General features: G+C 42.4%; 1 protein-coding gene across 1 annotated transcript in view; it reads right to left on the bottom strand.

The window, feature by feature from the left end:
* OPCML (opioid binding protein/cell adhesion molecule like) overlaps positions 1-24,399 on the bottom strand; it is a 1,147,432-nt gene that overhangs the window by 45,243 nt on the left and 1,077,790 nt on the right. The window contains exon 6 of the mRNA XM_069224456.1: positions 18,606-18,757. Within this exon, the coding sequence (XP_069080557.1) occupies positions 18,606-18,757 (152 nt within the window). The remainder of the gene's footprint in view (positions 1-18,605; positions 18,758-24,399) is intronic.

The raw sequence follows: 24,399 nt of genomic DNA, 5'->3' as shown, positions 1-24,399 counted from the left end.
AGAAAGCAGTCAGGTGAGTCCTTAGGCAGCCAGGCAGTTCTTCTTGTAAGGGTGCAGGTTCTGGTTCAGGTTTCTTGTCCAGGAAGTGTCTGAGGTGGTAGGGCAGAGGCCCTGTTTTATACCCAAATGTGCCTTTGAAGTGGGGGAGACTTCAAAGAGTGGCTTAGAAGTGCACCAGGTCCCCTTTCAGTTCAATCCTGTCTGCCAGGGTCCCAGTAGGGGGTGTGGCAGTCCTTTGTGTGAGAGCAGGCCCTCCACCCACCCAGCCCAGGAAGACCCATTCAAAATGCAGATGTATGCAAGTGAGGCTGAGTACCCTGTGTTTGGGGTGTGTCTGAGTGAATGCACAAGGAGCTGTCAAATAAACCCAGCCAGACGTGGATTGTAAGGCACAGAAAGATTTAAGTGCAGAGAAATGCTCCCTTTATAGAAGTGACATTTCTAAAATAGTAATATTAAATTCAACTTCACCAGTCAGCAGGATTTTGTATTACCATTCTTGCCATACTAAATATGACCTTCCTACTCCTTTCAGATCAGCAGCTACCACTTCAATAATGTATGAGGGCAGCCCCAATGCTAGCCTATGAAGGTAGCAGGCCTCACAGTAGTGTAAAAACAAATTTAGGCGTTTTACACTACCAGGACATGTCAACTACACAGGTACATGCCCTGCCTTTTACCCACACAGCACCCTAGGGGTTACCTAGGGCAAACCTTAGGGGTGACTTACATGTAGAAAAAGGGGAGTTTTAGGCTTGGCAAGTACTTTTAAATGCCAAGTCGAAGTGACAGCGAAACTGCACACACAGGCCTTGAAATGGCAGCCCTGAGACAAGGTCGAGGGGCTACTTAAGTGGGTGGCACAACCAGTGCTGCAGGCCCACTAGTCGCATTTAATCTACAGGCCCTGGGCACATATAGTGCACTCTACTAGGGACTTATAAGTAAATTAAATAGACCAATTTAGTGTGATCCAAGGTTATCATGTTTAAAGGGAGAGAGCATATGCACTTTAGCACTGCTTAGCAGTGGTAAAGTGCGCAGAGTCTAAAAACCAGCAGAAACAGGGTCCAAAAAGTGGAGGGAGGCAGGCAAAAAGTTAGGGGTGACCACCCTAAGGTTGTCAGGTCTAACATCATGTATTAATAAGAAAAAGGTAATAACAAAACCAATCCATTTTAGGAAAGCTAGGACAGTCAAGGAGAGCCATAGATAGTTCCATGGAAAAACAAAATATGTTTCTTTAAGCCAGTTTTTTAGCCTCCGTGCTCTTGACAAGTCAGGTGTTGAAGATGCAAATGAGTCTGAGAAGTCGTCATTGAAGTCAGCAAAATATCCAGAAGCAGTTTGTGCAAATGGTGGGGCTGTGGTCAGTGGTGGAGTTGGTGTTTCCCTTGGTGGCACACTGTAAATTGCACCATCCAGCTGTGTTGGAGTTGAGTCAACTCAGTCAAATGTTTCTAAATTGTTTGGTGTTAGTGGAACCAATGCTAAATCATCTTCCACCCTCCCCAAGCTCGGAGAGGTGTCGATGTTGGTATAAATGACTTGTAGAGGAACTTCTTCGCCAGTAGTGAGAGGGATTCGGGAGCTACTGGATGTTCCCCTTGTTCTGCTGTGCAGGATCGGCCACATGGTGTAATTTGACATTGTCGATAGAGACAAAATGATTTTCTTTGCCGCCTGCCAACGGTGGTAGAATAACTGTTCTGGTACCGTGTATCCCTAGTACTGGGACTGGTGCTCGATATTAAGGGCCAAATTGCTTTTTTACAGTGACTTTTTTCACGTACAAGATCCGCAACTTTGGGAATCCAGTCGGTGGATGTTACAGGCACATCCTTGATTCCTGTGGAGGCAGCACTGATGAAGAATTATCATCACGGAACTGTTGTAATTCCTGTAAGACAATGATACGTTCATTTATGTCAAAAGGTGTTTCTGCTGCCTCCACGCCAGGACCATCAAGATCCAGAACACACATTCAAGTTCCGAACAGGCACTCATATGAAGTATGACCCCCCAGGGACCTTCTAGGCAGATTATTATGTGCTTTCTGGACACCATATAGGTGGTTAAGCCAACTACAACCCGAACCTAAGACTCTGGCTGTTAAGGATTGCTTTAAATTATGGTTTAATAGCTCCACAACACTATTTCCCTCAGGATGAAATGGAGACGAGTACTGGAGTTGGACCCCCAACGAAGCCATGGCGTCCCTGAATGCCCATGAGGCGAAAGCAGGGCCCTGGTCCGAATGGAAAGCCGCAACCGCATATGTACTGATAAAGACTCGCAAATCTTTAATAACAGTACGAGCATTAGCCGAGCATTGTGGCCACACCCATAAAAATCTGGAGCATGAATCAACAGCGACTAAAATATACTTGTATGCAGTGTCCGGTGTTAGGGGACCACAGTGGTCCAAGTATACACATTGTAATGGTTTGTTTGAAATCAGGAGGGGTGTCTGTGGCGGGCGATTTGCAGTGGAAACTTTAATTTGTTGACAGATGTCACAACAAAGGACATACTGCTTGGTCTCTTTATAGAGACCTGGCCACCAATAACAGGCCTGCAAGATGGAAATAGTAGCCGCCACACCAGCATGGGCAGATGCCACCCCCTCATGCGCTGCTTTAATTAATTGTAATCTTATATCTCTATGGGAATGTCTCATGCCCCTACGCCTGGTATCTTAACCTCAGCGTTCAGCATACCTCCCATTCTGTAGTGATACTTGTTAGGAAATCCCTTAGGATAGGGCGTACCATCAGCTGTAGCTGTCACGGCAGCCCATATGTCTGCGTCTGGTTTTGAACTCAAGTGATTCACTGCAGCTATAGCAGCCACGGCCACAGCTGACTTTGCCTCTTCATCAGCCAATGTATTTCCAGCAACGTGTATCCCAACGCGCTGGTGTCTGGTGTTCAAGTGTATGTACAACATGGACATTTGGTAGCCTCTCTTTCAGACCTGCTACTTTCCCTCACAGAATTCTGTGTTTGATGCCTTTGGAATCTCTGAACCCATTCTGGCACCAATAATGCAGGTATTCATTAAAGGACTGGACACAATAATATGAATCACAAACAATCAGCGTAGGCTGTGCAGGATCCGTATGTTCTAGTGCCATCAGCAGAGCATTTAGCTCTGCCAACTGTGCAATCCCCTAGGGTTTGCGTAAAGGTATGTAGAGGACAAAATGTATTGCCCTCCAGATAGCCACTTACGACTGCGCAAGCAGCAGAATATTGCTGTTTTGTGCCAATCTCAGGTTGTGCCGAGCCATCGGTGTACATGACTCTATGATATTGTTCAATAGGCAATGTATTTGCTGGAACTGGGTACTCTATTTCGTACTGTAAAAATTCTTGGGTTTGTAATTTTGGGTCAAAAATGTAGTCTACATCAGTGGCTGTCAAAGACGTAGCCCATTTTATCCAATGTGGATGTAATGCTTTTGCGTTCGGAACACTGGCTTTTGTAACAGCCTCTAGGGCTGGGATCGGAGAAAAGACAATAATGCGTTTTCCTTGGGCAAGAGGTCTTTCTTTAATGACTGCCATCTGTACAGCAGTGAGAATTTTCTCAGTGGGAGCAAAGCGTTGTTCTGCCGCTGAATATAAGTGTGATTTGTATGCAATCGGGACTGTCTTACCTTCATTAAATGTCACATAGGTGAAACCGATGGCACCAGCTATTACTCAGATGACCAAATGTGTTTTGTTGTCCCTCGTGTGTAAGTGTTGTGCTGCAAGCATCTCTGTTTGCAAATCTCGAAGAATTCGTGTGTGTTCAATTGTCCAGAACTTACTTGAAAAATCAGGACGTATCAGATCATATAAAGGTTTTATGCGTGTAGCATAATCTGAAATGTAAGTTCTGCCAAAATTTAGGAAACCCAATAGAGATTGGAGTTTTTTAATCCTGTTTGGTGGTTTTAGTTGTGCACATTTTTCTAAGAATTGTTGTGCTAGGCTCTTTCCTTCACTCAATAGCTCATATCCCAAAAGCAGGACGCTAAGTAAGGCAATTTTAGTTTTTTTTTTAATTGAATTTGTAGCCAAATTCAGCAAATCCTACCACAATGCGGGCTGCCCGTCTTAGATGTTGTAGTAGTTCATCATCTGTAAGATAGATATCATCTACATAGGACAATGCCTCAGGGTCAATTTCATGCAAAATTGCAGTCACACAAGCTTTGAACAGTCCTGGACTGTTCTTATACCCCTGAGGTAAACAACAGATTTTTTTCTGGCAGCCTAGTGCGCTGAAACTTAAGTCTCTACTCTCAGGCTCTATATTCTGGCAGAAAAAAACATTGGAAATGGCCAGTGTTGTTTTGTATTTTTTACGCACTATATTGTTCATTAGTGCGGTGCTATGTGAGTTCTGTATAGCATAAGTGCATGTATGACTGTTTAAGTGTCTGTAGTCTAAGACTATTCTATATGAATGGTCTGGTTTGGCTCCTGGGAATAATGGATTATTCATTGGGGAGACAGAGGTTTCAATTACACCCTGGTACTCTAATTGTGTGAGTATTTTTCTCATAGGGGCTTTTGCTTCATGTTTTATTGGATACTGCGGTTGCGGTTGAGGTTCATTTTTGACTGGAATTACAATTTAGGGGGATTCTCTATCCCATCCTACCTGATTTCTGTATAATGCAGGAGCCTGTGCCAAATCCCAATCAATGACATAGGATTGAGCAAGTTCCTCAGGAACAAGGGGCGAGAAGGAAGGCTCAATCACATCTTCCCCATATGGGCAGGTACGAACAAAATCAGGTGGCCAATCTTATTCGGCCAACAAAACATTGTATATGTCTACAATGCGATCCCAAAAGATTGCGTCTATTATGCGGTCAATGTCTCCTTCTAACTGTAGCGTTACTTCATACACCCTATCAGGCGTGGAGACACGCATGTCCGCAGGTTCTATTTGAATAAAGTCATCAGTTGCTTTCACCTCCAGATGCTCTAGAAGATTCCGGCGAACTATTGTGATCTCTGCCACGCTGTCTAGCAGTGCTAGAGCCCACTTCTTGTTCTTCAAGAGGACCCTCTTCCTGAGTGGCATGTCGAACTGTGGCTGCTGCCACTTTTTTCTTCTTGAATTGTGGTTTTTATTGGGCGGGCTTCTCTTCCTTTTTAACAGAAACCTCAGAAGAGCGTTGTGATTCCTGTCTCAGTTTCATGTACTCTGTCCTTCACTCTGATCACCCACCTCTCTCATTTCGTTTTTCCGATGAGTCCTGAAAGGAACGAGATTGGCGTGTATCAGTATATTGATATCTATCAGGCGTTTTTATATTATCTCTATTTCTGAGATTATATCTGTTCTGTGGGGTTCCCATACGCAGAGATTCTCCCCTCTCTTTTTTAGGAGTTTGTTGTTTTTTTATCCCAGCATTTCTCATTACCCTCAGAAGCCTGCTTGGGAAAATCTTTAGTTGATTTGCCCTGAAATTGTGGTTTAGATGGTCTGGCCCCCAAACTGTCTCGACATATGCTAGAATAAGTCTCTGTGATTATTTTAGGCAGCTTGTGTTCCTGATCCTGTTGCAGAACGTCACAGAGCCGCATGTGCACTGCAAGTGCGACTGCTTCCCCTTTAAGGTTACTTAAAATGATTGAGGAAACTGTGGCAAAATTGCCCATCAATTGCATCCCCAAATCCGGGGCCGGGGCAGCCCCATACTCATCTTGAATTTGTTTCAACACCTCTGGTAAATTGCCAAGTGTTGGTGTACCATGCTCAGTTGTATAGAGCGCGGCAAATACCATGCCCAAGTATTACAGTTATCCACTGTAGGGACCATCCCAAAGGGCAAGCACATCGTTAATATTCTATGTTTATCCTGAGGTCCCGTATGGGGAAATACTGCTTCCAGCGCATTCATTTTTTGTGCTAACCAAAACGGAGTTTCCTCCTGTTTGGCGGGTACCTTACCCATGATCGAATGTACAGTTGCAGGGTTTATACCTGGTGTTACTGCATGTTGATGCGCTGGAGCAGCACGCGCTGGGTTTGTACTTAATGTTTGCATTACAAACTGTACTAATCGTCTATATATCACTGTTAATTCTTTATATAAGCGACGAACCTCAGCTACTGCTAAGCTTGCAATTGCAGGATGTGGTGTATAGGTGGCCAATAAAGGCCAGGTAGGACCATCGTTACTTAGAGGACCTAACCTTACTGGTAAAATTGTGTGGGATAGGGCGCCGTCAAGCCAACTGTTATGTTCTTGATAAGATAAAGGTATTTCTAAGTATGCAAATGCTCTGTTTTGTTCAGGCGCATCTGCAAGTGTTTAATGATGAAATGTATTGGTGGTCCCATCAACTGCTGGAAAGGTGACCCAAGAATAAAAGAGTTCTGTTCTATAAGCTGCATGGGCATCCACCACAAATGTGACTAGACCCCCCTGGGGCCTTAACCCATTTGCTAATAGATGTGTAGTTAGAGGTTGTCTCATGTTCACCGCTATCTGTACCTGCTGTGGATTCGCTATTATCAACCAATGGCACGTTAAGAGAAGGCACACCAAATAGGGTTTCCCTTTTAAAGTTCAAGCTTAAACAACCTCCAGCTTTAGACAGGCTAGCCTACGTAGCTGGGAGCGGAAATCCTCAGTACCATGGACGTCTCCGTATACGGTATTGAGGTATCATTATATATATATATATATATATATATATATATATATATATATATATATATATACATATATTGAGACAGAGATACTCCGGAGGACCCAAAAATAAGAGCCTGACCAAACATTGGTGGTGCCATGTCACGTAGGCTCTCATTATTCTAATGAAACTACTGGATTTTGAGCGGCAGAATCGCCTGCGGTGTGGGATACTTAGTCTAACCCACTGCTGCTGACACCTGTCGCTCCAATCCGGGTTTTGCTCTGGCTAACTAGCAGTGCCTCATCTCTACTCAAGGATAGGGATGACTGGGCAGTTGAGCGCATGACATATCTGGCTTCTCAGGGAAGTCGTGGTAACTCAGGTCTCAGGCTGTTCTCTCATTTACAATTCAGTCTCATATATAAGTGAGAAGCAGAAGCAGTATATGTTTCAATAATGAGTTTAATAAAACAACTGCATCTTAGATAGGAAGGCGTGAGCTGCAATAACCAGGACGACACATCATGACAGTATTAGAATTGTGACGAGAAAAGTGAAGCATGAAAACAATGCTATCATATTGTCACTATTGCCAATGGACTGATCCCTACCTTGGCTAGGATAGAGCACAGCATGTTAAGTTCTAAATCTGCCTTTCAGGTTCCCCTGGGAAGACATCAACCCCATACCTGAGCAAAGGCCTGCAGTCTGCGTTAGCATTTGTAGCGAAGCATTTGACAAACAGCATACAGTTGTGGTTCCTGGCTGGAATCTCCCTCTAACGTGTAAGGGACAAGGAAGTGTTTTTATAATAACACAACTGATATTATGAGGAAGTGTCCCTAGGTAAGGATGTGTATTTTCTACGAATGTTGGAGACTAAACTTCTACCACGTTCACCCGCAATGTACCATACTGTAGCCTTGGAAAAAGCACAGAGTGATCAAGAATGTCTTGTTTGAGAACAGAGTGCTGGCCTAGGCAAAAACAGTTAGATAGGCAGAAATAAAACAAGACCATAAAAATGGTTATTGTAACAATAATAATACAAAGCTGAATAAAATATATCTAGGTTAAAGTGCACAGCGGCCTAATGTGTTAAAGTAACGTGCATGGAGCTATAACTAAAATGGCTACACAACAATGCTACTTTACTCAATGTCAACCTACTCTATGCCACTCCACTTTACTTTAAGCCACTCTACTCTACATCACTCTACTCCATGCCACTTGATTCGATGCCAGTCAACTCTATGGCACTCTACCCAATGCCATTGCTCTCTATACCAATCTAGTCCAAGATACTCTTCTCTCTGCCACTCGATGCCACTCCACTCTAGTCTATGCCACTCTATACCATTCCACTCCATGGCACTCCATGCCATTTCACTCCACAAAATGCCACTCTACTGGACTCTACTCTATGCCACTCTACTGTACACCACTCCACTCTATGGCACTTCAGTCTATGCCACGCCACTCTACTATATGCCTCTCTACTCTACACCACTCTACTCTATGCATTCTGCTCCATGCCACTGTACTGTACTGTATACCACTACACTCAATGCCACTCTACACCACTCCACTCTATGCCCCACACCTCTACATCACCCTCCTCTACACCACATCACTAACATTTAGCCATGCTGAACAACAGACATGCTACTGTACAACAGGACTAAAAGACTTTGGGAAAGATATTAGCTCTCACATAGGTGAGATCTATTGACTTTGGCGATGTTGGTTGTAATTTGAGAAGTTGCAAATTTGTGCATATGTCACATCGTAAAATTCCCCCACATTGAGCTCTTGATAGAAGACATTTCAGAGCCAAATTTTCCCAATGGACATTTGAAAGGTAAAAAAAAAAATGTTTTTCAGTTTTTTCCGCTGACAAAAACGTTTTAGAATTTCTTTATGAATGTTGGGATTTTAACAAAGCTGGAATGGTTTTAAGAAAAAACTATTTTGGGGGGTTGTTTCAATAGAAACGTTTTTGATCTTTGCCCACTCTTATGAAGAGCCTTTCTAACAGACGGTGTTATGCGTGTGGGTTGGGAAGAAAAAACAATGGGCAAGATAGGAGGACACAGGTAGGAGGAAGCAATAAGGACTTAGGGGATGCAGAGAAAAAGCATGAGGCAATAGAGGAGTGCAGAGGAAAGCAGAAGAAAGCAGTACTCAGAACTGGGGGTGAGGAAGAGAAGTAGAGGGCAATAGAACAATGTGGTGCTTGTGGAGAAGAAGCACATGGGAGAGAAAGCAAAAGGGTAAGTACAAGAAGGTAAACACAACATGGACGGACATGGGGGTGAAGCGCAAGGGTAACAGAGAGCAACACGGAGTGCATACAGAAAGAAGTAAATAATGGTGACAGCTTGAACACACATGCACTCTCATGGAGTGCTTAGCCCAAAAAAAAAAAGAGTAGTGGTTAAAAAACAGGCAGTGGGATCATGAAAGTCAACCTCACAAAAGAGAGGGTAAAGAGGTAGTGGACCCTTACACGTCACACGTATGCAATATATATGTGCATTTAACACTATATACTTTGTGTGATCTTGTGTTATTAATATAAAGTGTTGCACTTAAACACAATACTGGAGTGCATTCACTGTGGAACTTGAAAATCATATACTTCGTGTATCCCTATTAAATGAAATGTATTTATTTGTATTAATTTGAAATGAGATAGAAACAATCTTCACATTATTGACATTTATTTACACTAGAAATGAGAAAAGTTCATGTAAACGTGTACACTGATATTTTCACATTGCAGTTCGCAGTTGCATTTACATTTGTGCTTAAACTTGACATGACTATGCCTGATATTATTTCAACATGAAATAGTATTTTTCCATTTCTGCTTGTATGTCTTTTTGTTTCCAAGAACGTTCAAATGGATTGTTAGCTTGGGAATAGATTTAGATATCACTCTGTGTTAGTGATAGAGAGCCTAAGAAAGGGACCTTGATGAAGAACATGGAGAAATGCAGTATTAACTGACAGTCTCTATTTAGTAATGTATCAGAAAATCAAAGGTGATGAAGGCTAACATCGTTCTCAGATCTGCTCTGGGAGAACCCACAAATGTTGGAGTTCATAGTGAGAATGGAGAAGACAATGGAATCTCTGGTGGAATTAACCAGGGGTGTTACTTAGAAGATCTGCGTGGTATTAACTAGTATTCTCACATGTTGCTAGAGGAGACTATTCTTTGGACTTTGAGAGGTCCCGATCTCTATGTTCTCTCTCTTTTTGCCCATTAAGCTAACACCTGAGGGCTTATTTACAAGTCCCTTGTGCCACTGGTGCGTCACTTTTTCCCATGTAATTTGGCTGCGCAAGGGGCTTGTAAATAAGACACTTGGGGGCATATTTATACTCTGTTTGCGCCGGAACTGCGTCCTTTTTTTTTACGCAATTCCGACGCAAAACTAACTCCATATTTATACTTTGCCGTTAGACGCGTCTAGCGCCAAAGTCCATGGAGTTTGCGTAATTTTTTAGCGTGGACACCTACTTTGCGTTAATGATATGCAAGGTAGGCGTTCCCGTCTAAAAAATTGACTCCGAGGCATGTGCGCCGTATTTACACTCCCGGGCAAAATCCACGCCCGGGAGTGGGCGGGTCAAAAAAAATGACGTACGTCCGCTTTTGCGCCGTTTTTTAGCGCCTGGTCAGGGCAGGCGTTAAGGGACCTGTGGGCTCGGAAGGAGCCCAGAGGTGCCCTCCCAAGCCCCCAGGGACACCCCCTGCCACCGTTGCCCACCCCAGGAGGACACCCAAGGCTGGAGGGACCCATCCCAGGGACATTAAGGTAAGTTCAGGTACGTTTTTTGTAAAAAAAATTTGTGGCATAGGGGGGCCTGATTTGTGCCCCCCTACATGCCACTATGCCCAATGACCATGCCCAGGGGACAGAAGTCCCCTGGGCATGGCCATTGGGCAAGGGGGCATGACTCCTGTCTTTGCTAAGATAGGAGTCATTTCAATGGGGGTTGGGAGTCGAAAAAATGGCGCAAATCGGGTTGAGGTGAAACATTTGCCTCAGCCTGACTTGCCCCATTTTTTGGCGCCCAAGCTCCATATCCCCCTACGCCGGCACTGCCTGGTGTACGTCGTTTTTTTTCACGCACACCAGGCAGCGCCGGCGGCTAACGCCGGCTAACGTCATTGAATAAATACGACGCCCGCATGGCGCTTCAGAATGGCGTTAGCCGGCGCTAATTTTTTTGACGCAAAACTGCGTTAGCGCAGTTTTGCATCAAAAAGTATAAATATGGCCCTTAATTTTCTCTAGAAGGCTCTTGACCGAGCTTCTGAAATGTTGACACCTTCCCTGATATGCAAGAGCATAAAGATCTTTCTCCCTTTTTAACAATTTACCCGACTATACAGTGTTTTCCTGATTTCCTTATTTAGAAAGGTGATGGGTGGAATACTTTCTAATAGTCTAACCAACGGAAATCGCTTGAGGGAGCATTTCAACCCATATTTTTTCACACACTGTAGCACACTATAAAAAGGCCTGCCTTATACAAATCAGTTCTTACCCTGCTCCTCAAAGGAGAGTCCATTCCAAACTGCCAGATGAGGTCCCCTCCAAAAGGGACCACAAGCAACCCCAGACCAGTATCGGCCTTATTAGGCCTCACCAGGGAGGTTAAAACTTCTTACATTTTAAAATATAGAAAAAATATTCAATAAAGTGAACTTCAGATATGAATTTTGAAAAATGTAAGAGAAAATAGAGCCAACATGTAAAAGTGGCGATGATAGTCAATGGTTGCAGTAAACCGGCACCTCGGAGTGATTTGAGGTTGACCAAAATAGAGCCCTGGTAGAATGCACCAAGTGGACTGGTACTGTGAAAGTCTGGAAGTCAAAAGGTTTGAAAAAGTTTTATGTCCGTTTTCAGAAGGGGAATTTGTCACTTTTTTTTCGAAAAGTATCAAGATTTCTTTTACATCCCAATGCAGAAAAGACTTTGTCACTTTTTGAAAAGAAAAATCATCCCTGACTAGGCCACTGATAAAAATGTAGCTGCTGTGGAATCAAAACCAGGATTCTTGAATCAGCTTGGTCCTTCTGAAGTTCTAGAAATTTAGGGCAATATTTACAAGAAAGTGGGACATCACTAGTGATGCACCTCTTTTTTTGCGACCCCTTGCTTCCCCTAATGCCACCATGGTAGTGCCGTATTTACTATACGGAGCACCATGGTGCATGTTAGGGGCAAAAGCGTCATTTTTTGATGCTACTGTAACACTAAACCTGATTAGAGTAAAAAAATATGACACTAATCCAGTAAAGTGTTAAGAGGCCCATTTTAATAAATTGGAGCCTCATTTTAATGCCTGCTTTAAGCAGGTGCTAAAAATAATGCTAGAACTGGAGCAATGGAATCTTGTAGATTGAAGATTCCATTGCGCTATGTTTAGCGACCCTCTAACGAGGGAACGCCCTCTCTGCTTATGTCATGCATATATTATGTATGATGTGGTGGTATGATGTGGTGCAAAGGGTTTACAAACCAAGTTTGCTCCACCTTGCAAATATGGCACTATGGTAGTGCCCGGTTAGCGTCACATTTGCAGCAAATATTTAGCCGCAAATGTGGTTCTAAGGGGCACAAGGGTCTTGTAAATCTGGCCCTTAGTTTTCTCAATGCAAATTTTTTAAGTCCAAATACAGAACAAGAGGTTGCTGTTTTTTTTCAGAGGTGCTGCGAGCCTCAAATTAGACAAATGTAAAATGTAATCTGGTGCCATAGAACTGTCACTTAGATAACCATTTTTCAGATGTTTTCCTGAAAGTTTGGAGTTCTGGAGGAAATGTTTTCAGAAGTTTTCAAACTTTTTTCTGGTGCTGAAACATCCACAGCAGTGCACTTTTAAGGCAACAGGCTCTTAGGGGAGGTCAGTTAGAGACCCCGAGGGTGCGAGTAAGAAGAAAACAGCAAAGTCCAGTCCATGTCCAGTTGCTATTGGTCAGCTAGGAATTGCCAGGAATAGGCATCTAGCAGCTAGTTGTATCCATGTAGCTGCACAGGAGATCACCCAACTGACTCTTGCAGTCCAATTCTTTGTCCCAGGTTTAAGAGGAAGGGCTCGGTCAGGGCTCCTTTCAGGTCATAGATAGCAGGTTCGATCCTCTCCTATTGTTCCAAAGGTCCAGAAAGTGTTCTATGGCTGGTGCATTGGGGTGGCACATTTATGGTTGTGGTGGGTATAGTTGCCTTGCCGTCTTTGTGATAGTGGCAATGCAAAGCAGTGTTCTGTGAGCTAATCCGAGTAATGGGTTTGGACAGTGGCAGTGAGACCGCAAAATGGAGCATTGGCCAAGAGATGCCAAATTCAGCTACCTCTTTGTCTACATGTTTTAGCTGTTTTCAGCATCTTTTGGATTTCAGCACTTAGATTTTGATTGACTCTTTTTTCCTTACTGCTGTCAGTGCTCGTTTGATGCTTTACTGATTTTTCTAATCCTAATGACCATCTTCGATCAAGACCTGCAAGCCTTCCTAGGAGGTTCTCTCACCTTCATGGATTTTTCCTCCTAACTGTGATCCTCTGAATCAGCCACTTGACACCTTTCACATACGTTTGTGTTCTGTCTGTTTGCATAATTCAAGTGCTCCCACTATAAGATTTATTAACCCATGTGACCTCCAACTGTGCCATGTGATGTAATGGTGTAGCTTCTTAGGATGTCATGTGAATAGCGTAACACAAAATGCTGGAAATTATGCATTTTACACATGTTATTCTGGTTTCATTGAAATTTTGCCTGGCCCTATTCTAAACACAGTCTACCCTTTTTCTGAGGTACATCAGTCAGGTGTTTGCCTTCTCTTATCTTTTTCTACTTTTTCTAATCGATCTTTAAGGCAATATATATATATATATATATGTATTATACAGTGCAGTGGCAATAGTCACTGTATCTATAGCTAGGACCTAGTTTTACCGTAGGAAATAAATTTTTTGGTTTCTAAAAACTTTGCTTATTTGACTAATCTTCACAAAACTTTCAAAAGCAAAACTTCATCCACCTCAGCTTCTTCCTTGAAGCTTTTAGGCTGATCTGTCAAGCAGGTGTGCGGTGGGTCCCACAACTCAACTTCTTCATGCAATTTCAATGGGGAATTTTAGATAGCGCTACAGCTAAATCAGCTGAACGTGATTGCACCAAATTTGAAAAGGAAGCTAAATCTTTACCTTGAAATCATGCTTCTTGGTATTTAGTGTAAATCTATTCAGGAGTTTTTCAGAAATTAAGGTTCAAGTGTAAATATATATCTGGATGGTTGGGTACAAGGACCCCAGTGGGAATTCAAATAATAGAGTGATTTAATTAGCTGAGGGAACTTTTTTTCCTGTCATGGGCCTTGCTACCGTGAGTCCTGGAATCTTGCCCTGTGATTAGTTCGACACAACATGAAGAGAAGTTAGTCCCCAAGTCCTGGAAAGAAGTACAAAGGAGCAGGGTAGGGTTAACCAGAGGGCTAAATATAAAATATTTCATTTTGACTCTGTTGCAACCTTGCAAGCTCAACTCCCCAGGAGACTCTCGCTGGAGTATAGACTGAGAGAGCAAAGAGCAATGGTTTAGCAATAATTAGATCAGAGTTTTCATTTGGAAGATGTTTATTCGATTCTTAATAACTCTGGTGCCATTCAACAAATATCTATGAAATATTTTATGAAAAGTTCATCTGATTTGGGTTCGGCATGGGAAGAGAAAGTGTGGTAGAGGGGTCAAAAAAGTGACTGTTCCTGTTTTAACACCCTTAAAAACCTTTGCAGTCCCACGCAGGGGAAAAAAAACTTCTGAACAGAATTACACCAAAATGAGCATGACAGTTGTACATAACTCCAATTACTATGATTAGTAGGTTTGGTTCAAATGTTCTATTGGATTTCAGGAAATTAGCATTACAAAAAAGTGTTGGGTGAGCTTGAAAAGATTAAAAGGTTCATTTGTAAACCCAAATTCAAAATACAAAAAGCGCCTCTATCGCACATGGCAGCTTTTATCCTGTTGTCCATTTTGGGTCAGTAGACTCAAAACAGGGAGCATGATCTGAAAGCTCTAAGAATGAAAGTGTTTTCTTGTGGTTGCCATTAAAGGACACAGAGCGTAGTAGTCATGACCTTCAAAAAATGTGAAAACCCACATAAGAAGCAGGATGCACACAGCCTGACCCGCAGTACTAAGGCCCGTATTTATACTTTTTTTGCGCCGCATTTGCGTCGTTTTTTGACGCAAAAACGGCGCAAACTTGCAAAATGCCATTGTATTTTGTAGGTTTGCGCCGTTTTGCGTCAAAAAGCGGCGCAAAGGCGGCGCTAAAAAAAGTATAAATACGGGCCTAAGTGTGGTGACCCCCAAACTCCCATTTTAAAATTTGAAAAACTGTTTGTGGCTTGAAGTTCATGAACCCTAAAATGGTTTTACAGACCCCTTCAGGATCAGGCCTTCTGAGTTCCCGAACTATAGTCTGCTAAGACCTCGAACCATAAAACTAATTGATGTCTGTTGCACCCACATTGATAGTCTGTGATCTTGCCACTGAGGCTATGGACTACAGACAGGTCCTGCAGAGCTAACCCTCTTGGTCCACAGCCTAAGGTTGTGTGCAACATGAAACAAAATCATTTTTTACAGGTTGGGTGTAGTATATCTTTAAAATAAAATAGAAATTCAAAGACAAATGTACTGTTAAGTTGAAGTTAACGTCAGGATTGGTTACATCACCTTAACATAGATTTAAAAAAATCTATGACATTCACTCTAAAACACACGCAGTGAAATTATGGTATAAAACAAAACCTAAAAAGCCACAGAAATTCAACAGTTATTTGGAGCTCTGCAAACCATAGTTTGCGCATTATCTATGCAAACCGTAACTTGCAAACCAAATGTACTGTTTATGGCTTTGCAATATTTATCCGACTAAGTAATAACACATAAAAACACAATCATTAAATAACAACAAATAGTAAAACTTATAAATAGTATTTGCATTGTATTACAGGTAATGTGATATGTAATGTGACCTATAAGATCATTTATCACATTTGCAGTAAAGAGCGAAACTGAGCACTATAAGAGAACTTTGATTCATACACAAGTTGGCCATGTAGAATACGCAGGAAGTAAAGAAAGCCATCTTTTATTTGTGCAACTTCAGGTGATACACTGGGCATTGGATGCAGCAAATGTTGCTGTAGACGTAATGCGATATTTAATCTGTTCTTTCCTCTATTTCCCCTTTGAGTCTCTGCAGCATCTAAAGAGTGCTTCACAATCGGTTATATGAAAGGCTTTTTTTTCATTTAGATGGATGTGCTAAGTCAGTATGTCAATGCACAAAGTAAAATTAATTTGCTTTACTATTTTGGGGCTCATACAAAAAGGGTGTGTTCATTTAAGGCGGTGTGAAATTAAAATGTTATACTGAAAAGTCTAATTTGCTTCTAGAAACGATGGCCTTGCAGAATAGCGTGAAGGTGAAGTGAATGATTGACGTCCCTCAAAATTCATGATCTAGGGTGAAAAACAGGCCTAAACAGTACAACTATGTCTCTCTGTAAATGCTCTGAATTTAGAAGAGCATCCATCAAGGTTGCACTAACATCCGCCTTACTTCATACCGTCTGTCAGACCATCTGTGAAGTTGCTGAGGAAGCGTTGTCGCTAGGCACTCAACTTCGACAGAGATGTTTTGTTCTCGAATTGCCTCCGGTGTTACCGTACGCACATGCGCGAACGCAATGACCTTGCTAGGTGAGAGCTGCATCGCATTCATGTCACGAGGTGCCTGCTCAAAAAGCCCTGGGACGTCGAGAAGTGTCCATACGATGGCCCGTTGATTGAGGAGAAACAATGCTGCTAATGTCGTGGCCCGTCATTATCCAGTGATGAGGCTCTTCCCTGCTCGTGCAATCTCTCGACTGTATAGATTGTTGTGTTCCACAATATGAAGCACCGTGCAGGGCACTGAGTGGGAATGCTGTTTTCTGATTGAAAATGTCTCAAGCACTCATTGATTCCAGCTGATTGATTAAAACGTGTGTAGGTATTTGTAGATAGTAGGCAAGGGGAGCAGATGTTGATTGATGACGAATGTCAGGATAGGAGTTCTGAGTGATCGGATTAGCGTATGTGCGATGAAGTGTATGCCCGAGAAAATGCACTTAATGACATTCTGAGCATTGTCAGTTACAAAAGATCTGTCCGTAGCAATGCAGTGTCATAAATTCAGGTGTCTAACAAAATGCTAATATAGACCAAAATGTTTTGTGAAGTGCGACAAGTTGTCTGACACCAGACGATGTGGGTTCCAAGATCTTTCTACAAGTTCTTTGAAAAAAACACTAGCAGAACCGTTGGCAGTGCACTTCGTTTCAGCTCCAGTGCCGTCGGAGATGTGCACAGATGATGTGCGCTTCACCCACGTGTCTACATGAAACAGGAACAGGCATCTTCGACAAATTTGAACATCAGTACATAGGAAAGCGGCGACTTTAGGCATCCCTTCAGGATCCCAACATATACAGCAGTGATTGCAGAATTAGCACCAAAGTTCCTGAACAGCACATTTGAGGGATTTTTCATTTTGGGTGATATTTTTAATGAAATTGAAATTTGGGTCAGGAGATTTAGGACAGATTTTCCAGTTCCCAACTTGCATTGTGCTGAAAGCTTTCGAGAACCTAGTGTCAGCAGGATTGATGGAAGGGAATTTAGACTGCTATGATGTTTTGGTATTCTAAAAGATTAATTGACAAAAATAGAATGGAAATGAGAATGCAAAAGAAGATCGGATTTGAAAGAGATGATGCCACCAAGAATGTGGTCATTGCACAACGGCATTTGCAACTAAGCTTGATGTGCACATCTACTGCTCTTCAGGTATCACTGATCACAACCCGTTATACCAAACCATTGTGATAGACCACCTCATCAGTGTCAAGTGATGCCTTAGACTGGCAAGAGTAATCCCTCATGAGAGATAAGTGCATGTACTTAGGAAGTTTTTCTCCTTGCTAAACAATGGGTGGAAGGGTTAGCACTTGTGAACGGAAAGGGGCGGGCAGACAGGATGAGTCCATGGATCTAGAAGGTGGAGGTGGGAGTTAAATTAAATGCCAGATCCTGGATTTTCAGTTTGGGTGTTATAGGTATGTCATGTCAAAAACAAGACAAAACAAGGCAATATTATTTGTTTGTATGTTTTCTGGGCAATACATAGCTCCTGTCCAGAGGTTCTTAAAAAAGGCCCAAACCAAAGAACCAAATCCGTTATGTAATGTGTCAGGGCTTTACTAAAGGCCCTCACTTGGTCAGCAAATTTGAAGGCTTCACTTTCCTGACATGTATTTGTGTCTATGTCCCTGTTTAATACTCAGTGAGAGTAGTGAAAATTCTATGGCCATTTCACGCCTTACATCTTGAGCTCATTCGTGAGAAAGTAATGAATGCTTCCTCAAGGTTCTTAGATATTACCATGAATTATTCCATGTTTAGAATGTATCATTGAACAGCTCTTTCCATAAACAGATCTGTTGGATGCTCGTGATTGGACTTTCAATTTCCAAAAACTGTTCAACAGTGAATTTCCTCCTCTATGAATTATAAATGAATGTAGTACCTCTCAAATAATTACAATATAACAGGTTCTCCTCCAATCTTGAATTTGGAGTATCAAATGTGCCCTATATAACTTGCTGATACAAATCATAGACGTGTACCTCCAGAATCTATGAATGTTTTCCTTTTTTAATTTGCTGGCCTTGGTCCATCCTGAATTCCACTTTCAGAGGATATCTGAGTATACTATTTCCTCATTCAATGAAGGACTAACCTCTCTGGGGAGTGGTTTCATATCTCTTTAGGCAGTCTTTTGACCATAAAAGTTGTCAATTTATAGCACCTACCGTATAAGATAACACTGGCATTGGTGTTCCCTAGTTTGTTGGATGCCATGCAGGTGTAGTTCCCATAATCCTTTTCAGAGACATTGAAGAATGTCAGCATTGACATAGGACCTTTGCTTTCAATTCTCACTCCATCAAGGCCGCTGTCTAACCTAGGAGATGAATAACAGCATGTTAACATCACACAGAAAGCTAAAAGGGTGCATCAATAGATCTAGACTGTTGTTTGCAGTGTACAACATAACCTGACTATACCAACCTGGACATTGCTAAATATATCTATTGAAGGAGTCCTTGGTCAAGATGCTTCTTGACAGATCACACCAGGCAAGTGATAGCATTCCACTGAACCAAATATTCATTCAGCTCTTTCATCTTAGTGGCAGCGGTGCCTTAGCTACATTTAAAAAAAGCAAGCTGCTCAACACTCACCACTGACAAATTCATTTTTCTGATGGTCATGACTTAAAATCCCAGTAAGACAGGCTCAGTATTCAGTCCTTCTGAAGATGGTAAATTGAGTACCTTAAATTGTATATTAGTAACATCTGTTGTTTACATAATTTAAAAATAGCAGATGTGCAGGATTGAAGTCTATATCAAACACTGAGGGCCTAAGTTAGATCTTGACAGAGCAGGAGCATCACGGTAAATTCGTCACGTCATGCTCCCACCCTCCACGATCATGGTTCTTCCACTGGATTTATAGTTGGAGGAAGTGCTGTATTTACTCTGTTGGAGCTTTCAACTGCGAAAACGGTTAACCCATATGCTATTCTTTCAAGTGCTGCCAAGTCACAATGTTAGTTGCCACAACCTATTGTGGCCACAGTGACCATCACTCACTTTCCTTTTCTGAATCTGGCATGCAAAATATGGTGGACATAGATGTGGAAAATCAAGAATGGCCTCTATGTGTAGTAAGAAAACTCCCTGCATATAGGTGCCATTTTTTTGGTGTATTGAGAAACAATCTCTCACATCGGGAGTTTATCTTCTCAATACAAAAACTTTAGGTGAGCTGTGACTTTAAACATGGCACCCACTCTGCAAACATATAATGCAGTGAAGGGCTGCACTGTGTTGTGGTGCTCCCTTCACAACACAAAGGTCCCCAGCAAGCTGACATAGATATCTACAGATGGTGGATGGTCCTCTACAAGGTGCCCTTGTTGGATCCACAGCAGTGGTGGCTGATAAATTTAAATAGTTGTGGTACAGGCACAAATATACACATACTCACCTCCACCCCTCCCCCCACAGGCACACACAGGCACACATACGCACAATTTTCCATTCACAAGCACGCACATGTGCCCTACCCACACTCACCCATTTACAAGCATGTACATACACATATACTCACAACCTTCCATTTACAAGTAAACACACACAGACATACATACACATGCCCATTCACAAGTATGTACATTCCAACACTTACATATACACATTCACAAGCACACACATGCAAGTACACATACACTTCTGTAGACACAAGCATGCAAACATTGAATGGATTTACTTACTTGGTGGCTCATTGTAGTAGAAGGAAATAGGTTGTGGGGGAGGGAGAAAGTTGAAAGCCTCGAAGGACCTGGAGGCTTTAGCAGGGAGGAAAGAACCAACGAATTCCACTGCCTCCTCTCATTGGAATGGTCAACCAAAGAGATGGGGACATGCCCTAATTCATCAAAGAGAGGGGTGGGGTCAGTGAGAAGTGACACTTCAGATCTGACCCCACTCTGTGATGAGAGGGAAATAGTGGTGTGTGTCTCTCATTGGCAGTCAGCCCTGAATACTTCAAGGATTATAATACCTAAAGTACTGTGATGCTTTCTCTCATCCTCAAGAAGAGGATTCTCGATGGGCTTTTCTGGGCTCCATGACACGGGTGCATTAGCTCATCTTAAAGTGCCTGGCTGCCTGAATTTGACATGATGAGTCCTTTTTTCAGGCTGAGCTTTGCACAACTTGACAGGCTCTGATCATGCTCTGAAAAATGGGAGTGGAGCCCCATCGAGGAACTGATTTGATGCCACAGATACACAGATTATCCATTGGGGTTCAAAGTCTCCCCACATAGTAGCGATGATGGTGATTATTTCTATTAATGCTACTATTAAATGAAGCTGGACAATTGGAGAAGAATCCACAATTGTTAGTAGATATATTAAGCCTCAGTTACACATTTCCTAATAAATAGAATGAGCAAGTATTTGTAACCTAAGTTATGTTTGAGATGGCACCGGTTTGATCTTTATAGCTCCAATCCATACATTACAAAAAATAAAATCCAAGCTAGACACTGCATCTGAAAGACGGGAATACAGATTTGTTCAAGACTTCTGTGTCCATGCGAGAGGCTGTAATATGCGGCAAAGTGTCTCGGCATCCAAGACTTCGGCCCGGACTTAAATATAAAATGAACGGTGTGACATTTTCCTAAAATTATTAGGTGCTACGTTGAGGAATTTTAAGACCCTGGGTAAGAATTATTTCTGAGTTCCCTGTTCCCCAAGTTTGAAGTTATTACTCATTTCAAAGTAATTCAAGCCCGCATGAAGCCCGATAATTAATGCATTTAAAAGTTTCGAAAGGGAGACAGACAAAAACAACCACAAGTTCAAGCTGTCGAGCATTCACCAGCCAAGCAATATCAAAAGAAAGTTTGAACAATCATTCATAAAACAATTAATTTAGTGCAATTTCCTCCCTTTTGAGGAAACACGTAGTGAACGTGACTTGGTGGCTGTTTAGTGGACTAGTACATACTGCTAACGTAAGCCATATGCCCAGCTCTTCAGATTGTATATTTAAATGCCAGATGCTCATAATCACAAATAAATCCTCTTTCACAACTGGCAGTCTTGCTGCAACAGTCCAAATCAAAGGAGTACACAGAGCACTTCCACCTTTCTATCAGGTACAATTTAGTCATTTTCTTCTTCATTTTATTCCCCTGCTTTCTCCCTTATCTGCTCTTTCTACATGTACGCTTCTCTGGCTACTCCATGAATTGCAACTATCCCGAGTAAGAAAAAAGGGAGATGTGGGAGGCAGGGGAAGGGCATAGCGAATATAACGAAAACTATAGCACGAGAGGCAAACTGAAGAGATGACTGAGAAAGATATAGGGCAGAGAGAGAGGAGAGATGGAGAGTCAGAAGGTAAATGAGGAAAGGTGAGGTGGCTGGATAGAGAGACACAGTGACACTGAAAGAGGAAGCGGTAATGAGAGAAAGATAAGCAGAGAGATTGGCAAGGGTTTAGATTGAGGTAGAAAAAGCCAGACACAGGGACAAGGAAATGTAGTGAGAGGGGCAGGGGTTGGATGGACCAACACCTGAGGTAGAGGGAAAGGTAGAGTAGAAGGAGTGGTGAGTTGGAGGTTAAGGAGCGGTAGAGGCAGAGAGAGGTCAAATAAGGTTTGTAGAGAGGTGTTAGAAATGGGGTTTCTGGTTGGCTAGGGTATGCACCTCAGCCAGGCAGAACTTACCCACTCTAGTCAGGGCAAGGGAGTTACACGTCCAAGATAACCCCTGCTCACCCCCTTTGTAGCTTGGCACGAGCAGTCAGGCTTATCCCAGAGGAAATGTGTAAAGCATTTGCACAACACACACAACACACATGACACAATACCCCCACCACAAAGGAAACACAACACCAGATTATATGAAAATATACTGTATTGTACACAACGCAATTATTAGACCAAACATCACATATCAGTACTATCCTGCTACCGTAGCAGTTGTCAGAACATTACACATTAGTTACTCTGCAAACTAGCAGTAGTCACACCTAACACACAGGATACTCAGTATTCTGCAACATAAGCAGTAGTCAGGAAAACAAGTTATTACACCAAAGCACTTGTCATAAGAATATCATAAAATGCCCATAGCAGGAACATTGGAAAACTCATGGCAAGTTAGAAAAACATATTAGCAAGCATGTCCATAAAAGGAACATTTGCACACATGTATAAAAATATCATAAAACAGGTAGGCAACACATAATGCAATAAGGTTTCCAATAAAAACTTTTGGTATATATATTGTCACTTAGGACGGTGGTTCCCAAACTGTGCGCCGTGGCACCCCTGTGCGCCGTCAGAACTAGCTAGGGGCGCCGTGCTCCAAGCACAGAGTTCGGGGAACCACTGGATCATAGCAAGTGTCTGAAGGGGAAACATTTTCTACAGACACTGGTCAAAATAAGCAACACTGACATTGTTCCCAAGATGCATTTAACAATACAAAATGTTCACCTCTTTTACATATTTAATCCATTCTTAGCAACTCGACCTTGTCTAAAATAATAATTTTATGGACCCATACACTAGCAGTTGAGGGCCAATGCGAAATCTGACGGAATGCCACGTTCAAGGACATTCTCTCAGTAACTCGGGAGCTATAAACTGCAAACCAGAGGGCCACTGTCGACCTTTCTATCTGTTGTGGTTTGTTTTCTCTTGTCATGTGGAACTCTTTCTCGATTTTGTACTTTAAAAAGCAAATGAGAATGCATAAGGAAATGGACACTTCAGTCGTTCTATGAAAAAAACCACAGGAAAACGGCATGTCATTTTTAATAGTATCTGGATGTGAAAAAAATGACTTACTAATCCCTTTTGGTTCAATTATTTTTAAAAATTTAGAGCAGGCAATTAAACACACACAGACACCTACAACCAGTGGCTGGTGAGTAAACGGTTTGTACCAACTACCTAGCACCCCATTCCCTTACAGCCCCCCTCCCATCACATCTCTCCTTTCAAAGATTTAATATCAGGTATCCTATGCATAGTTAGTGTCTTAAACTCCTCAATACGCTGTCCCCATCCATCATGATCTCTAAGAGTTTCAGCTAGTCTTTTTGCTTAACTACTGCCAGGTTTGCTGTGACTAGTCAAAACACTTCCATCTGTTACCCTTAATAGTGTCGTAGCATGGCAGCTTTCATACCGAACACAGGCCAACAATCCTGTTACTCTGGCAACTGTGAGAGGCTGCAATGTCACTTCCTATGTGGAAACTCTGCCAGGGTTCTTGTGTTGTCAATACTGCTCCACATGGGGCTATCGTGCATTTACTTGCACTAAGCAGGAGGCGGTGACGCAGGATGGCTGGGGAGGCAAGCGCGGATTATGGCCGCTGCCTCAGAGTGACAGAGCGGTGCCTTCGACTGCCACGAGAAAAGCCTGGGGTTGCTCACTACCAAGTTTGTCACCCTGTTGCAGGAAGCTAAGGACAGCGTGCTAGAAGTTAAAGCTGTCATTTTGACTTACGTACACACTAGAGAGGCACTTTATATGTGCAGGGGTCTAAGAGCGCTGCCTTCCCCAATCATATTGGTTTGCTGGTGGGTTGCAGTCCCAAGCAGCCAACCTTTTTTTTAACCTGTGGCACGGCTAGGAGAGGGTGGCAAAGAATGAGACACCTGGAAATTGTGGGTTCTCATCTCAAGTCTTGCTTTTAGACCATAGTAATTGTACATGTCAGTCTTTCGTGGATCCACCCCTTTGCTGTCTCTGCGAGGTGCTCTTAGTTTTCAAGCTGCTTAGGCTCCGACTTGGGCAAAGACATGTTTTTGTGGGGTGCTCATGGTAGCCAGGTTGAAAAAAATATAGGCAGTTCCATGGAGGCAAAATGCTGAGCTTGTTCCGCAGCATGCCCTTACTCAAATGTCGATGGAAAGGACCAGGAATTAAAGAAGTCACCAAAGCTCAAGAAAAATAAATAGGCAACTTATTTGTCAATTTTGTGTAGTGCCTACCAATCAAGCCGGA

The sequence above is a fragment of the Pleurodeles waltl genome, chromosome 3_1, assembly GCF_031143425.1.
Source record: "Pleurodeles waltl isolate 20211129_DDA chromosome 3_1, aPleWal1.hap1.20221129, whole genome shotgun sequence".
In the NCBI taxonomy this organism is placed as follows: domain Eukaryota; kingdom Metazoa; phylum Chordata; class Amphibia; order Caudata; family Salamandridae; genus Pleurodeles; species Pleurodeles waltl.
This window is presented reverse-complemented; position numbering and strand designations above follow the sequence as displayed.